This window comes from Astatotilapia calliptera, chromosome 6 (assembly GCF_964374335.1).
Source record: "Astatotilapia calliptera chromosome 6, fAstCal68.1, whole genome shotgun sequence".
NCBI classification, from domain to species: domain Eukaryota; kingdom Metazoa; phylum Chordata; class Actinopteri; order Cichliformes; family Cichlidae; genus Astatotilapia; species Astatotilapia calliptera.
The window spans coordinates 16,046,581-16,064,608 of NC_137427.1; the positions used below are offsets into that span (position 1 = coordinate 16,046,581).

The following is an 18,028-nucleotide window of genomic DNA, read 5'->3' on the forward strand; positions in this document are numbered from 1 at the left end:
AGAATTTTTACTCCTGAGGAATATTTCATACTCCAGTGTGCACTGTCAGAAGAGGGTTATACTTCATTGCTCATATTTCGTCATTCTTATTTTCATTCTCCGTGGCCTCTGTGCTTTCACAATTGAGAGCATGTCTTTGCAAAGGCATTTTAATCTTGTTTCAAACTGTGCAGTAGGAGAGTCCTGATGGGATAAAGATAGCACACTTGTGTATATGCCACAGATTTTGTTCCTTTTCCTTCAAAAACCTTTTACTTGCTTAGATCTTCTGAAGAATTTCAGATGGCTTTTTTTTTGACAGTTGATATAACACTGGAGTGTTTCAGTATCTGTGCCAAATTGTGCATGTTGTGATGCCCTGCAGTGATGCAGTAGGTGAAGGCAGGCGGGATGGGAAGAGAGCAGCACATGAAAGCTGTAGGTGGGAATATAGTTACGATGCAGCCATGCAGAATCCCACGACAGTCAAAGCAACAGTCTGCTCTTGTTTTTACTTAGCTGTAAGTATATCACGCTGGCTATGCTCACAAGCACCCACTCACCACCAGGTGGTTTCTCTAGGTGTGAGTGAAGTTGAATGACTACCAATATCAAACAGATGAAGACTTGTGCAAATGTTTACTTTAGCACTACATTGTTTTATACCTCAGAGGAACCGCGTAGAAGATTCGGTGACATGCAGTAATGTAGTTGTGTCCTGTGTTATCAACAGTATAATCAGTTTAAAGGTGACAAAGCTCAAGCATGACTTATCTAATTAGACAATACAATGGTTGGCTTGAAGTTTATCTGCGTGCTCTTCTACCCGTGATTTTTTTTTTATAGGTGGGGGTTTGTGTGCACAGCTCCTGGTGAGCCTTCATGTGAGCACACAATACCCCTGAGTCCTGTTGGGTTTGCTGCTCCTGTGATGCGATAGTGCTTAGCTCTGCTGATGATTGTGATGCGTACCTCTTTGACCTCTCCTTGCTCAGAGCAGGAGTAAACAAAAAGAAAAAAGGGAGAACAAAAGAGATGAAGGACACAGTGTTCTTTTCAAAGTGACCGTGGCTCTTTTTGCACCTCAGAAACATTTCCTCAGTATGCTGGGAATAGCTTTTGCTGCCAAAGCTAAAAAAGCTCTTCATTTTAGAGGACTGGTCTAATGGAAACACCAAACTCAATTTCATCACTCATTGCTAATAACTAAAGTTTTTATTGTCAAAGTTATTTGTGTCCTAATCTCTCAGCCCATTGCTACGAGTCCACCAGGCTTTTGCACGTACACTTTACATCAGTTCTTCGTGCTTTAATCGACTGGCTATAACACCTGGCTGCTTGTGCAGAAAAAAAGTAAAAATGAAACTGACTAAACTCATTGGCATGGCCAAAATATGCCTATTCCCAACTCTAAGAGAAGCAGCAGAGCCATTTAATACCACCTTCCAACTTTTGCTAAGTTACTTGCTCTGGTTGACATATTTTAAACTTATTTCTACCTGCTCATTGCTCTGCTTGCTTTTTTTTCTTCTTTAAGTAGCTTGTGTACAGTTCGACGCTATAGTCATTTAGAGAACAAAATAAGTACAGCTATATAAGCCCGAGCATGCTGAGTTCTGAAACCCGGCTGATATGTAAATCTTAGAAATCAATTATATTGCCAGGAGCATGATGCCGCTGGTAATTTCGCCCTCAAGCAACAGGAGGCAGCTGAATATGGCCTAGATCTGTTAGCATTAGGAGGGTTTTTTGGATTATACCCAGTGTGACAATTGAACAGCTTACTGCCTCTGAATATTAGTATTCACTTGTTATTGCTGCGGCCGGCCCCCGCATCTATTTTTGGCAGACCATAGCAGAGCTGGAACAACATTGTGGTGGTATTCATTATTCCCTTGGTGCTAAATAAAGAAGCGGTGGAGTCTCAGTGTTCTTTTTCTTTGTCTATCCTATTGTTTGCATCTGCGGAATATTCTGTATGCATGTGCATATGTGTCTTAAAGGTGTTAAGTGTGCATATGAGCAGTTTTGTCTCATTCTCGGCATCTGTTTACCGATCTTGGGTCTGGCTAAGAGGTTGTTGACCTGATTCTGGTGAGAGATGCCTTTTGAAATGCGGTGGTTTGATTTAGTAATGCATAGAGAATTAAGTATCAAAGTCAGTTTTGATCATATTTTTTTCCTGTTATGTTTGTTTGGCACACTTAAGTTAACTTTATAATGAACTGTTTATATTCTTGGTGTGCTCTGTATTCTTAGTTAAATTGAATAATGAAGAATCCAGAATGGTTCCTGCACTATGGGTGAACTGCAAAAGTTTTGATTTTGCGTTTCGTTGACTGTTAGAAGTAAATCATGTATTATATGCATGTTAAGTTCATCTCTAAGTCTGAATTAGCTGTGAACGAGTTTGAATTGTTGTCTGTCTCTGTGTGGGTTCTGTGACAGACACCCTGCTGTAGACCCTTACAGTTGTACCTCACTCCTGACCTCCTCTGTATATATTGACAATAATCTGAAAGAAAAATTCAAATTTGGATTAATCACTCCAAAAGGTCTGTTGCCACTGATTTTCAGTCCAGTTCTTTTGTAATTTGGTATTCTACCTATTTCCCTTCCTTAAGAATGACATCTTGATAGCTAGCCTTCAACTGAGGCCATTTCTGATGGATGAATGATGATCAGTTAAAGCGTCAGATGAATCCAGTCTTTGATAGATGTTTTTCCAATTCCTCAAGGACATAACTTTCCTCAAATTTTGTTGAGGACATGCTGCACACCGTGCTGAGATACAGTGTTTTCAGCTAATAGCTCCATGGGAATCACTGTGTTGGTGAAAAATATTCTTACACTAGTTAAGTTTTCTATTATCTCCAGTGTTTCTTATATCTGGGATTAAGTCTGATAAACTTTTAATTTTTAATTTGTGATCATTAAAAGGCAGTATCATAATACTGTCAATGCTATTATTTTTTCCACAATGAACACATATTAATTTCTTTCACATATAAGGTAGAAAAACTGCTCTAACTAAACAAACCAAGCAAACAAACAGAAAACAAAATATCAGTAAGACACTATAAGCCAAATTGCTATTTTAACCATTGGTATCAGTCTAAACTTTCACAATCACTGCATTTTTTTCTCTATTTTTAGGGGACGCTGTGGCTAATAAAAAAGTTCCCCATTCCATCATGTTCATTGAGGGGAATGAGGCCACTGTTTCCATGGCGATATTTGTAATCTAGTCTGTCTCTAAGGGTGTGAGGATTGTTCTCCATTGTCCTCAAGAAAAGAGATGCAAGGGGAAAAAAAGAGAGGACAAAATTCTGAAAAGGGGAGTCAGTCACAGCCTAGCTTGGGATATGCCAAGAGAGATGATTCATATGTGAATTATAGAGTATTAATATTTTTTTAAAAATTATTTCTTTAACAGTATTTTATGTTCAGGAAAAACTGAAATAAACCTATGTTGTTTGTGGAACTTAGAGTCCCAAAGATATCTAAGTTGACTTTCAATTTTGTGCTGTTAAATATTACGTAAGGTTTAAGGTGCAAACCTGGAAAAAATGTGGTATCCAGGTTCTGTTGAGTCACCTTTCCTATCTCTACAACTCCCCTTCTAAGCTGTCCGTTAGAACTGATATGTTTTAAAGCTTGACTCAGAAGTAAAGGCACATTTGTCTACTGTGTACACATCACTTTCTGTTACTGCTTACTTGAATTGAAAAGGTTACTTGGTGGTTTTCCTTTATAGCGAGACACCTTTCAAAAATACTGAGATATTGCAATTACATATTGCAGTAAGTCAAAGGATGAAGTTTTTATCCACTTAATAGACAAACATGAAAGTAGAGACAAGGCCACGTCTAAAAATAGGGCTGAGATGGATTTTAAAAACACAAACTGCCACACATGCTTCCTGGGCTTTGTGCTTGTGCCTCATTAAATATTCAGGAAAAGAGCCATCCTTGAAAAAAGTTTTCAAAGATGCCAAAAGCTGCCCATTGTTCAGAGTGAGAGCAGCGATGATTGGATTTTGTTTGAACAAAAGAAAAGCTTCATCAAAGTTGGATTGTCATTATTTCACATGGCCCAAGACCGGGTGCAGAAAGTCTCATTTCTCAGTGGACTCTGACTTTGTTTGCTGCTTAATGTTTGATTCGCTTGAGGGTTTAAACTACGGCACTGTGTTGTCTAATTAGCATGTGTGTAGCACTTAATGATTTCTCAAAAGGAAAGATTTGAAACATGATCCTGAATAAACAAAACAATTACTATCATTTACATCACAAAGTGGTAAACAGACTAGATGAAATGAATGAAAATATCTGTGTAAGTGTTCTTATAGTGAAATACAGTGTAAAGAAAGAATGTAACTTCTTTAAGAATTAAAGGACAATGTACTTTTGCAAGTAAAGTTTGGTTTCTGAAAATTAGCCTTGTCATGCAAACTTTTTAGAATGCTACTGATGTACTGTCGGAGGGATCTGTAGGGTCCTCCTCAGTGGTTAGCACAGCAACAATAAAAACACCTCAGCATTTCTCTCCTTGCTCGTTCAAAGCAAACTGACACCAGCGTGCATAACTCCTGAATAGAAGTAAATGTACTTGCAGACCTGGGATTTCTTTTGTGTGTTAAGTCCACCATTACCACCCAATGTTAGCTACGTTTTTAAGAATAGTTACACACAATGGAAATGCAGAAATCTGTTGCTGTGATCTTTTATTCATTGGCATCATTCTTTTATACTTTTGTTTATCTTTGAAGTCTTTCTGCCCTCCTGCTGTGTATGACACAGCATGTGGGAGTATTGCTGCTATTTAGTTTATTCAGCAGACATCAGCGTGACACTGAGGATGTTTGGCATCCTCAAATATTCCTGTGACTCTAGTCTGTGTTGACTGTTTTGTGGTTAACCATTTAAACTTTGATTCTCTTCAATAGATATTTCCTGCTCAAATATTTTATGACTGCACCCATTATAGGATTGATTCTTAATTTTTGTCTCACTCTTTCTTCATCTCTCTTCATCTAATCATTTTGATCATCTTGTAGTTTAATGTAGCCACTTACAATGCATGTGAATGATTCTTGACTCATTTTACTCGTTCCTAGAGATACATAACAATAATAAGGCAGGGAAAATGCATCTTCTGTATTACCCGTAGCTGCCATTGAATTTGGTTACTTTTCCCCTCTGCTTTGCATCAGCATCTGTCGGTGTTGATGAAGTAACACCGGAGACACTTTGTATCCTGGCATCGAGTTTTACCTTTTGTATGAAGCTTATTTATGTATTCCTGTGCTAGTGATAGCTACTCTCAATTTGAACAGAGTAAATGCACTGTGTTGTAGATGGGATGCTTCTTAAAATCGAAGTGAATGATACAGCATTCAGAAACTGGTGTTCAGTGTCGTTTGTAGTAATGTCATAAGGAAGTAATGTATGGTTATTTAACATTATACATTATAGAACAGTTTTCAGTTCTTTTTTGTCTTCTCCATGTTTACAGGGGGCAAGTCCATTGGATCATGCTTCCAGTCCCAGTGTAGCCAGCATACAGCAACCTCGAGGGCGAAACAGTTTTGTCCACGAACACTTCCAGGCTCAGTACAGGTGAGAAGCACAGATGTAAAAATGTGTTAAAGAACTTTGTTTTTAAAATAATGTTTGTAGCATCAGGTGACTGGATGAATGTTCCTTATTTGTTGGCCTTTAAGCTTCAGATAGTTTCAACTGCACTCTTAGACTTACGCTGACAACGATTTCTGGAAACTCTTCCAGGTATCTCACCAATTATGCAACATTCGGTTACACAATGTCCTGGGGTTGTGTTCGAATAAACAGAATGAAATGCATACTTTTAAACATATATTGCTTTGGCTAAAGTGACAATGTATTTTCTCTCCTCTGGATAAAAATCAGTACCTTGGGAAAAAGTAGGTCGGACAGACCTATAAAGGATTAAGGGATTTATCTTTAGTAGTGGCCTCTGGCTCTTATTCCTTCATTCACAGCGGAAAGTCAGTGACTGAGGTTTTCTAGTTTAATAGATCCATTAATGGAACTGCCTCTAGACCTTTGAGAAACTTTGTCAGCACATGTGGTGAACTACAATAACATCACTTTGAACATTCATTTTTTCACTTGATTGCTGAACAATGTAAACTTGCTGCACCCTTGTGAATATCAGGATGTACTAAAAAAAAATTCTTTATTTTAAGTTAATATTCGATTGGATAGTCAGATGATCTAAAAGGGAAATAACTTAGTATTTGGAAGGGAGAGATTATTTTTAGAATAAAAAAAGAAACACACACAAAAAAACATATTAGTGAAAGGTAGTCTTGGCCCATAAAGATAGTAATCTTTTCAGCTCCTTGTTACTAAGCCTGATTGAAACTTGTGAATGTCTTTTATGCATGACTGTAAGGCATGCTGTCATCAGCAGTTAGGCCAGTACAGTATGTTTCTGCATGTAGCAAAATATACAGAGATATGTTTCAGGAGCTTGGAAAGAAAAGCATCTGGACTTCTTTAAGTTGAGCTTAAAGAAGAAGTCCAGGCGCTTTTCTTTCCAAGCTCCTTAGACTACGAGATGACTGAGAACCTTCACAGACAGTGATATGTTTCCTTTTCTATTAGAGAAATAAGCGAGTAATATATATAAATTCATCAATCCCAATTTTTTTGTGATTAACTCTGGCAGAGTGCTTGCTTTCTGATACCTCACACTTGGTCATTTTTTCCCAGTGGATTCAACATCACTATAATAGCTGCTCTGCAACATAGGTCACTAATGCATGATATGTATGACTGGGCTTCCAGAGAGAGTGCTAGTGAATTAGGCCCATACTGTGTCTGAGCACCATCCATCCATCCATCCATCCATCTTCATCCGCTTTATCCGGGGCCGGGTCGCGGGGGCAGCAGCCTAAGCAAAGAGGTCCAGACCTCCCTCTCCCCAGCCACCTCCTCCACTTATCCGGGGGAATACCAAGGCGTTCCCAGGCCAGCCGAGAGATATAATCTCTCCAGCGTGTCCTGGGTCTGCCCCGGGGCCTCCTCCCGGTGGGACATGCCTGGAACACCTCACACAGGAGGCATCCTTGTCAGATGCCCGAACCACCTCAGCTGGCTCCTTTCGATGTGGAGCAGCAGCTGCTCTACTCTGAGCCCCTCCCGGATGGCCGAACTTCTCACCCTATCTCTAAGGGAGAGGCCAGCCACCCTTCGGAGGAAGCTCATTTCTGCCGCTTGTATCCGCGATCTCGTTCTTTCGGTCACTACCCACAGCTCGTGGCCATAGGTGAGGGTAGGGACGTAGATCGACCGGTAAATTGAGAGCTTCGCTTTTACACTCAGCTCCCTCTTCACCACGACGGACCGGTGCAGCGTCCGCATTACTGCAGCTGAAGCCCCAATCCGTCTGTCGATCTCCGGCTCCCTTCTCCCATCACTCGAGAACAAGACCCCGAGATACTTGAACTCCTCCACTTGGGGCAGGAACTCATCCCCGACCCGGAGTGGGCACTCCACCCTTTTCTGGCTGAGAACCATGGCCTCAGATTTGGAGGTGCTGATCCTCATTCCCGCTGCTTCACACTCGGCTGCGAACCGTTCCAGTGCGAGCTGGAGGCCCTCACCCGATGACAAGAGCGATTCATAAGACCCTTATGAAAAGGACACCGAGGGAACAGTTTACCCTGCCCGGGATAGGGTTACCGGGGCCCCGCCCTGGAGCCAGGCCCGGGGAGGGTGCCCAAGGGCGAGCGTCTGGTGGCCGGGCCTTAGTCCATGGGGCCCGGCCGGGCACAGCCCGAAGAGGAGACATGGGCCCATCCTCCCGCAGGCCCACCACCCGCAGGAGGCGCCATAGGGGTCGGGTGCATTGTGTGCCGGGTGGCGGCCAGGAGCGGAGGCCCTGGCGGACTGACCCCCGGCTGCCAAGACTGGCAATAGGGACATGTGTCTGAGCACATGAGCAAAATTTTATGTATTAAGTATTTTAAGTATTTAAGTTGTTAATGTTTGCCCATTACATTTAAGCTCAAGTGGACAAACATTTGCAGTCCAAAGGTGGGCAATAAAGTCGCAAAAATGTATCACAGTATTACAAGAAATTTATGATAATGATGATACAGAAAAAAAAATTGAAATATGTTTTAAATGTGATTGTATGCATTGTCGTGCAAAATTTCGATAGAAAGCACCTAACCATAGAAGAAAGTGTTTGTATTAATGGATGAATGAGGCACTATATACTGCATGAACCAGTCCATTTACCATTTAGAAGTGCATAGCAGAGCATTTCTAAGTGGAAACAAAGTGGAGGACATTTTCCATCCTTCTTTTCAGTTGCTTAAAAAGTTGCTTAAAATCCTCTTTTTCCACTGTTTGAATTATTTCCATTCGTGTTTACGCCTCCTGTCATACAGAGTCTAACTAGCAAGTGCCCCAGTTAGGCTCAGTTTGTTTAGTTTTGGGATGTACATCACCAGCTGCTCATATCTGCTCTTTTCATGACTTCCCAGCCTGCTTATATTCATTCCATGGTGTATTTTTGCCTCAAGTGGTGAAACAAGTTTTTGTTTTGTTTTTTTGCATATTTTGCATAGCATTGTGCTTCATTGGAAGATGTTGAAGTCTCTTGTTACTAAATCTTCATCAAAGGTGGACATGTGACTTTGGCTGTGCTTTTCTCGTTGTTGTGCACATTAGAGAACATTAGACCAATAATATCATGATATTGCACTTTATCACGCAAAAATGATACCAGTATTGTCACAAATGATATGATGGATTCTTATGATGTGTTTGTTGACACTGGGAAGTCTAGCTTAGTTCAGGGGTCACAAATCTGCAGCTCTGAAGTCACATCCAGAGGCTACTTTATGTAAGGCTTTGATAAGAAACTAGATGAATAAGGGCTAAAACTAAAGATTTTTTTAAAAAAAAGAAAAGAAAACTTCTGTAACCTGTTAAAAAATGAACAATTTAAATTAAAGTTATTATAATTTTTTACATGTATCATAAGTCCTGATTCCCACTAGGAATAGTTTCCAACCTGCGGCCCTTTACTGCATGTCTTCCTCTCTCTCCACTTCCCCGTGTGTCTATACTGTCTCTATCCAAATTAAAAAAAAAAAAAAAAAAAGATTAGAAGAAGCATTAGTAGGAAGACGGTGACAGACTTAAAGCTGTTGATTGAGAATCAGCCTAAACTAGTACATACAGTGGGGCAAAAAAGTATTTAGTCAGCCACCGATTGTGCAAGTTCCCCCACTTAAAATGATGACAGAGGTCAGTAATTTGCACCAGAGGTACACTTCAACTGTGAGAGACAGAATGTGAAAAAAAAATCCATGAATCCACATGGTAGGATTTGTAAAGAATTTATTCGTAAATTAGGGTGGAAAATAAGTATTTGGTCACCTCAAACAAGGAAAATCTCTGGCTCTCACAGACCTGTAACGTCTTCTGTAAGAAGCTTTTCTGACCCCCACTCGTTACCTGTATGAATGGCACCTGTTTGAACTCATCATCTGTATAAAAGACACCTGTCCACAGCCTCAAACAGTCAGACTCCAAACTCCGCCATGGCCAAGACCAAAGAGCTTTCGAAGGACACCAGGAAAAGTATTGTAGACCTGCACCAGACTGGGAAGAGTGAATCTACAATAGGCAAGCAGCTTGGTGTGAAAAAATCAACTGTGGGAGCAATCATCAGAAAATGGAAGACATACAAGACCACTGATAATCTCCCTCGATATGGGGCTCCACGCAAGATCTCATCCCGTGGGGTCAAAATGATCATGAGAACGGTGAGCAAAGATCCCAGAACCACACGGGGGGACCTGGTGAATGACCTGCAGAGAGCTGGGACCAAAGTAACAAAGGTCACCATCAGTAACACACTACAACGGCAGGGAATCAAATCCCGCAGTGCCAGACGTGTTCCGCTGCTGAAGCCAGTGCATGTCCAGGCCCGTCTGAAGTTTGCCAGAGAGCACATGGATGATACAGCAGAGGATTGGGAGAATGTCATGTGGTCAGATGAAACCAAAGTAGAACTTTTTGGTATAAACTCAACTCGTCGTGTTTGGAGGAAGAAGAATACTGAGTTGCATCCCAAGAACACCATACCTACTGTGAAGCATGGGGGTGGAAACATCATGCTATGGGGCTGTTTTTCTGCCAAGGGGACAGGACGACTGATCCGTGTTAAGGACAGAATGAATGGGGCCATGTATCGTGAGATTTTGAGCCAAAACCTCCTTCCATCAGTGAGAACTTTGAAGATGAAACGAGGCTGGGTCTTCCAACATGACAATGATCCAAAACACACCGCCCGGGCAACAAAGGAGTGGCTCCGTAAGAAGCATTTGAAAGTCCTGGAGTGGCCTAGCCAGTCTCCAGACCTCAACCCCATAGAAAATCTGTGGCGGGAGTTGAAAGTCCGTGTTGCTCGGCGACAGCCCCAAAACATCACTGCTCTCGAGAAGATCTGCATGGAGGAATGGGCCAAAATACCAGCTACTGTGTGTGCAAACCTGGTAAAGACCTATAGTAAACGTTTGACCTCTGTTATTGCCAACAAAGGTTATGTTACAAAGTATTGAGTTGTATTTTTGTTATTGACCAAATACTTATTTTCCACCCTGATTTACGAATAAATTCTTTACAAATCCTACCATGTGGATTCATGGATTTTTTTTTCACATTCTGTCTCTCACAGTTGAAGTGTACCTCTGGTGCAAATTACTGACCTCTGTCATCATTTTAAGTGGGGGAACTTGCACAATCGGTGGCTGACTAAATACTTTTTTGCCCCACTGTATTTAGATCATCAAAATTGCTTATTCAAAACACAAAAACTTAAAACTTTACTTTCTGCTTATGTGATGATCAGAGCTAGGATTTTACGTTGGGCATGAGCTGCAGAAGATTGTCAGATTTCACCCTAAACTTTGGGTTGGGTTGAAGAGGGACATTTTAAAAAAACCTGTCCCCAATGTGAAATTCCAAATAATTTACTAGCACCCATTTGTCGGTACTCTGGAAACGGGACATGGATTGAGTTAAATCTTCTCTGACTCACAGCTGATCACACTCTGGAGAATAGTGCTGTCGTGTCATGTTTGGTCTAACACGCACAGTTGACCTGGAGCATATTGGTGCTGGTCAACACAAAGGTTAGGCTCTGACCATTATGCTGTTAAGTTAAGCAGTCATTCATTCATGGGATTATCCATTTCCTTCACTGGCAGATGATGGATTGAATGCTTACTGTTGAAGACTATCCCTGAAGACCATCGTCTCCCGCAGTACTCTCAGAGCGACTAATTAAAATAACTTGGCACTGTATCTACTCATTGAGTCAGCTGTAGAGATGAAGATCGCTCTACTTAGACCTCTTCTTCTTTGTCTTTTCCATTCACTCTTTCTCTCTCACACTAAAACATCAACACACACCTGAACGTTTATTAGATCAAACGCTAATTCATAAGCTGATTAGAGGAACTGTGCATTTTGCCATTACAAGTCACACACGCATTAATACGCACACGTTATTACTGAAACATTTACAAAGTGTACTTTGTTCTTTCCTCCAACTCATACCCTTCTCATACAGCATGTCCTCTCTCCTCCTTTTTTCCCTTTGAGAACAATCCCAGCTATATTTAGACAAAGAGAAGAGAATTTTGTCTGTGAGTGCAAGCAGGGTAATGCTTTCTCCTTGCATAAGAGTGGCTGTAATTAGGTCTATATGCCACACACTTACACTTTCACAAACATACACCATCTGTCTTGTGTGTGTGAGTGTTTGTTCACAAACACAATTTTAGTCATTAGCTTGGGTTCCACTGTATCCTGGCATCATTTTTAATGTTAAAGAAGAAAGGCATGGCTGCTTCTTAATGGACTGATTTTGTTTTCTGGTTCTGGTTTGAATGAAATAGATTGTAAAAGAAGGAGCGCAACGCAAAGACTGGACAGTTACTGTCTAACATCATTGCACTCTATAGTGAAGCTGTGCTAATGTATGACACAAAATATCATTCATGCGAGATATACCATTAGTGCCAGACATACATGCATGCACATCTGTCTGTCTGTCTGGGTTGGCTGCTAATCTCTCAGTAGACTTTTCTGTGCTTTGATATGGAACTTTAAGGGGAAACTTAACACTGATCAGAGACAAATAACTGTGTTGTTATTCTGTCAAATTAGTACCATCTATTAATGTTATAGATGAACAGGACTGATAACGTTTGCTGTCAAGCTGCCATATTAATGTTAGCGTTTCATTATGTTGCTGTTGAAAGACTGCTAATAGTTAAATGGCGAACGTGTGCATCAGTCAGGTTACTGTTTATTATAACTTTTTAACACTGAAGTGTTATCGAAACAAAAGCTTTACTGACCTCTCAAATGCCTCATAAAGTGTCGTTGGATGTTTTGGACTCAGTGAAGGCCTGCCTGTCTGCAACCATGCCGTGTGACATTGTATTCTAAACAGCGTGGAGGCAGCGTGGAGGCAGAGATACTGTTGCATGAGCAACCGATTCAGTAGTCATTTTTAATATCAATCGCTGTGAGTGTTGATTTTTTTTGACAACTCTAATTATAAAGTTTGTTTTCTGCTCATGTTTGTGTGAGTGAGTGTAATAACGACCAAGCTAACACATGTAACTGCATCACTCAAAAAGTTTACAGCTGTGGGACTAGAGGCTGTTTGAGAAAGCTGTCTAAAATAGAGAAATGTGAGACAGTGGGGGCAGGGCCATGTGTGCTAGTAACAGGTCAATACACATTTTGTACAGGCTAAAACTAATAATCTTTTCTCTTTTTTTGATCAATTCGTTAATCAATTGTTGAAAAGCTGAAAATATTTTACAAACACTAAATTTTCACTGACAGGTTCTTTTGTTGTTTTCTGACCAATGTCTTTCTACTAGAAAACATATCACCTAAATCAGTAGTGCTATAACTGAAACCAGTGAGCTTTGATTTATTTCCAAACTCTGATGCATTGCTTTCCCTGTGACTCATTCTCAGTTAATAAGTAAAGAAAAATTCCAGGAGAGTTGAGTATTTGTTTTTGTGCTCTGGGTTTCATCAGACCTCCTACTGTGTAAAGATTCCTCATATCCATTTGTATTATTTTCTCTTATCTCATATCAGAGTTTTAGTCTGCTGAGTCTGGAGCATTATTCCTCCATATACTTTTCCTCTTTGTGTCACCAACAGGTTAAAAAGGAGTCACTTTCCTTCCAAATGTAGACTATCCAAAGAGCCGTCACTCACTTTTTTTTTGTTTTTGCCTGTGTCGTCCTCTGAAAAGGACGACACAGGCATGTTTCTTTTCGGCCTTTCCCTCGCTTGTTCGCGCTTTCCTTCCTTCTGCGCTTTCTTCCCGGTTCCTTTTATATCTTACAGAGATGCTCCTCAGAGAAATTTTAGTGGAGTTGTCTGATCTGAATAAATGTTTGCGATTAGAGCGAAGACTGTCTTGGGGTTTGGGTTTCCTGTGTGGGAGTTGGTGCTCAAGTCGCTCGGCTGTGCCGCTGTGTTTAGATGAGTCTTTGTCATAGCCTCCCTCTCTCCTCCGTCTGTCACTCTCAATTTTGTGGCATCTATTTTTAATGGCCAGAGAGATGTGCGGAAAGCCCGCGCCTCAGTCTCTGGCTAGATGAACAAGATAGTTGAAGGAAGGTTACTTTTCTCTTATCGCAGTGGCTTTTATTTAGATGTAGATTTGTTGTGAAGGAATATTATAGCTTTTAAAGTATAATATTGTTATGTTATGATATTCATGTCTTCAGATCAGTGAAAGTAGACTGAAAGCTATATGCAGGCAAACAAATCATTGTTTTTATATATCCTTGAAGATAAGCTAACAGACGTAACCCACAAATGTTTAAAAAAGCAAAACTAAAATGTTGATCTACTTACAAAATTTAACGGAGAACAAAAGATGTGAGTCCAATGTAAGGAGTTTATAACACATCATAATAACCATCGCTAATAAACTATAAACTAATATTTAATCTATAAACATTTATTCAATTCATTTCTATTTGTATATTGGGCCAAATCACAACAGGAGTTACCCCAATGTCTCAAGGTCAAAACTCTACAATAATAGAGAGACAACCCCACCAATCAGATGACCTATGAGCAAGCGCTTGGAGACAGTGGGAAGGAAAAACTCCCCTTTAGCAGGAAGAAAGAATCTTCTGGCAGAACCAGGCTCAGGGATTGTTCGGGGTGGGGGGAGGGAAACAGGACAAAAGGCACCCTGTAAAGAGAGCCAGAGTGTCATAATAATTCATGATTAAATGCAGAGGGGGGTAATGCATATAATTTCTTTATTTATGGCATTAGGTTGTGTAATAAAAATATTCTGATTTGTAGCTGATATGAGACTTTGACATTTATAGTCATTGTCACTTGAAAATATGAACTGAAGTTGAGCCATCTACTTACCTTTTCTTTAACCGTGATCATTATAAAGTGATACCCAAGTTTTCTCTACCAGTCATGCACTTTTATACTATATCCTTTGAAGACTCATCATCCCATTAGGAAGTGCAAACTTCCTCTCATCTTCAAAGATGGTCTGCAGGAGCTCTATTTACCCCCAAAGATGCATTGTGGTTTGGAATGTACTCACGCTGTCCTCTTGGGGGGATCTGTCTGGTCGACCCATGCTGCAGAGCGGAGTGCCTGCTGAAAATATGGCCAGACGTTCACCCTCTTTACTTTGATTTTGATGCTTTCACCACCCACAATGCTTACTTCGAGCGCAGCATCGTGCAGCAGTGTTCCTCCCATTGATACCACCCCACTCCCTGTTGTACTTTGAAGTGGGTGCTGGCCATTGAGCGCAGGGCATTATCAAGCGAAAACAATTCTTTGATCTCTTTTTCCTTTAGAGTTAGCAAAAACAAAAGTCACATTGTAATTTGGAGTGGATGAAACAGCAAACCTAAATTGTTTTTACTGCTAGAACTGAAAATTACATCTCTGCAACTTTTTACACTAAACATTTTCTCACAGCCTGTAATGAAACAATAAATACAACAGATGTCACCTATGCTCACACCTGTTAGTTGTATTAGTTTTTTTTAATGACCTGAATTTTTCCTTCGTATAATTTTTATGTCTCACAAATATTCTTTTTTTTTATCCCTCTTTAGCGTACTCTGTCACATCAAATAAACCAATTTTGTATTCTGATGGAGGAATACTTGCACAGAGGTATGAATCAAAACAGCCTACATTGAGCCCAACTTGAGCCCAGCTATTGACACTCCATAGTCACCCATCTACTTGTTTCCACTGAGAGCTGCTCTCCTTGACTAGTGTTGTTCCATCAAGGTGATCTTGTCTGTGTGATGATTACTGCTGAATTAATATTGCATAATGCACAGATGCTATAACCCAGGCTCAGGTGGTAACAACATGTCATATTGATTATGTCATTCAGTACATTTTTTTCATAGTAGCTGGGACAAATATCACAGTTTGTTTTCATACCCTGATCGTAGGAAAATCTTTTCATGTTGCTAGTGTATAAGCCACGTTATCACATTATGCTGTCAGAGCTCATATACCTTGAACAACTCTCCACTGTCCAAAGTGAATGTATTTTGTGTATTTTGTGCCGAATGTGTACTATCTTAATCATAGAAAGACCCGGAGTACAAAAGTTTCTGGTTAAGTTTTCCCTCTAAGACTCAAATAGAAGTTCACGTCTCTGGAGTTTTGCCTCATTAAAGCAGGCATTTTTCCTTTAGTGGGGACCCACCATAAAATCACCTGTGACATCCAGCCCTGCATATGTGTGTGCGCACATACTGGTGCACACATAGCCAGTTGGAGCAGATACCACAGGAGTCACTTCACTGTATATAAATGCACTATGTGGTGCAGTTTTACCCTGAACATCAGCTAAAACACTCCATGTGTGCAGAGGGACAGAAAAGAACTGTCACAGAAATACAAACCAGGCCACAGAATTGGTATTTGGGGTGGGTTAATGAGGTTAAAAGGTACTTATAGGTACTTATTTATAGCAGTGTATTTGGAAAAGGTAGCAGAACTGTGTGCCTAAATTTTGCTCATTTAAAATTAAAAAAACACTAATAAGATGGTTGTCGTTGGATCACGTCTATTTTTAATCTATTTAACATGTTATCTACATTCTACAGAACTTTATTATGTTATAGGCGTGTTTTGAAAGCAGAGGATATATCTTTAACAATCTGAGATCACAGCTGATACAGATCAGTTTAAAAAAGGCTTCAGCACATCTTGTCTCTGTGTTCAGACATCTCACGTGTAGAATTGCAGTATTAATTTGGTCCATTAATATTTAGTGCTTTTAAAAAAAATATTTTCCAGCTGCACTAACAGGAACATCTCGCCTTCCTTAAAACTTTATTAATTTATGTGAATGAAGTGAACATCTCTGGCTGACCCAAACTAAGATACATGAGGCAAAAAGTCAGAGAATGAATTTCCACCTGAAACTAGCCAAGCTAAAAAGAAAGAACGAGAAGCCATGATTCAAAATGCTGCAGTGCTCAAAATCTGTTGCATTATTTTTTTTTTTCTTTTACAGTTAGTTTTTAAAACTGCTTTAGCAGTGAAAAATGGGAAAGTGCAGTCATGTTTCCCTCCGTTATTTGTTGCACGGGCTAACATGAAGAAACGTATGGATCATTTATTTCAGGTAGGAAGGACGGAGCTCATATGTATGCAGGTGACACAGAGGCAATTTTCTCTAAAACTACGGGTGGGGGTGGGCGGTTGGGGGGTCTGGGAATTAATACTTAGTAAAGTGAGAGTTTGTATGAGACTTTAAATGTGAGCATGTGCGAGAGAATCTCTGCAGTCCTTTAGCTGAGTTAATTTCCCTTGACGGGAGGTCTCCACTTGTACTCTCTCTTAGAGAAATAAGAGTGCTCTCCAGCCCAGAGCCTGTGACACTTGACTGACTGACTGACTGACTGAAAGGCAGACAGAAGAAAATGAACTTGCTTTCTCTCTCTCAGTCCCAGTAGAAGCAATGACTTATAGAGAACTATGATGTTTATTGCAGCCCCAGGTATGCTGTGGATGGGTTTAGCAGATGTCCGAAAAATGTGATTGAAAACTAAAAATAATCTGAAAGAAAAACAAACAAAAAGCCCTGAAGGCAAACTTTTCAAACCATGATTCAGAGTACAGAGTAATCCTGCTGCTGTGTAACAGACGGGAGCCTTTTTTCCAGAAGACAAAATAAATAAAATAAATCACTTAACAATTTAACTGAACCTACTAGAATCACACTCTAGACTTTATGAAAGGAAGTATTTAGATAAAGGCAGCTGCTGCAGTGACTAAACAGTGATGTTTTTGTTGTTAGTTCTGTGTGTGTGTGTGTGTGTGTGTGTGTGTGTGTGTGTGTGTGTGTGTGTAACTGACTGTGCTCAGAAATACATTTCAAAAAATTGAAACTTCCAGGAAAAATGAAGCTACAGCTGTTGCCAGACTTTTGAAAGCACTGCCTTCCACCAGCATGCACAGTGCTTTTTCTAGATCACATGACTTTTATGCTCATATAGCCGTATCCTGACCTGTTGTTCCAGCCACATGCCGTCTTTATATCATTTCTGGCGTTGTGCTGCAAAGCTTCCCAGTTTGGAATAACAGTATGAAAAATGCTGGAATCAGGCAACGTGCTACCGCATAACGTTTTGAGATGCTGCTGGCGGAGTGTTATTTATATAGCTCGGAGCAGGACGGAGGGATGCCGGGTGGTTCGACTTTCTTGATGATAAATAAAGGAAGCTGCTGCTGTGCATGTGTGTGGGTGTATGTGTTGTAGCTCCGGGTGTCTGGTTTAAACTAAAGACTGGTGGTCCTTTGATTTGGCACCTGAGCGTTGTAGATGCTGTACAACGCTTGCTTTTTGTCAGACGCACAAACACACATGCACAGACATCAGCAAATAAAGTTCTCATATCGTTCACCAGACTGGAAACACTGCC

The 18,028-nt window shown here is 40.4% G+C and overlaps 1 protein-coding gene across 1 annotated transcript in view; it reads left to right on the plus strand.

Moving 5' to 3' along the window:
- The window catches only part of usp43a (ubiquitin specific peptidase 43a), a 127,254-nt gene that overhangs the window by 32,875 nt on the left and 76,351 nt on the right, over nucleotides 1-18,028 (plus strand). The window contains exon 3 of the mRNA XM_026170554.2: nucleotides 5,497-5,600. Coding sequence (XP_026026339.1) covers nucleotides 5,497-5,600 — 104 coding nt within the window. The remainder of the gene's footprint in view (nucleotides 1-5,496; nucleotides 5,601-18,028) is intronic.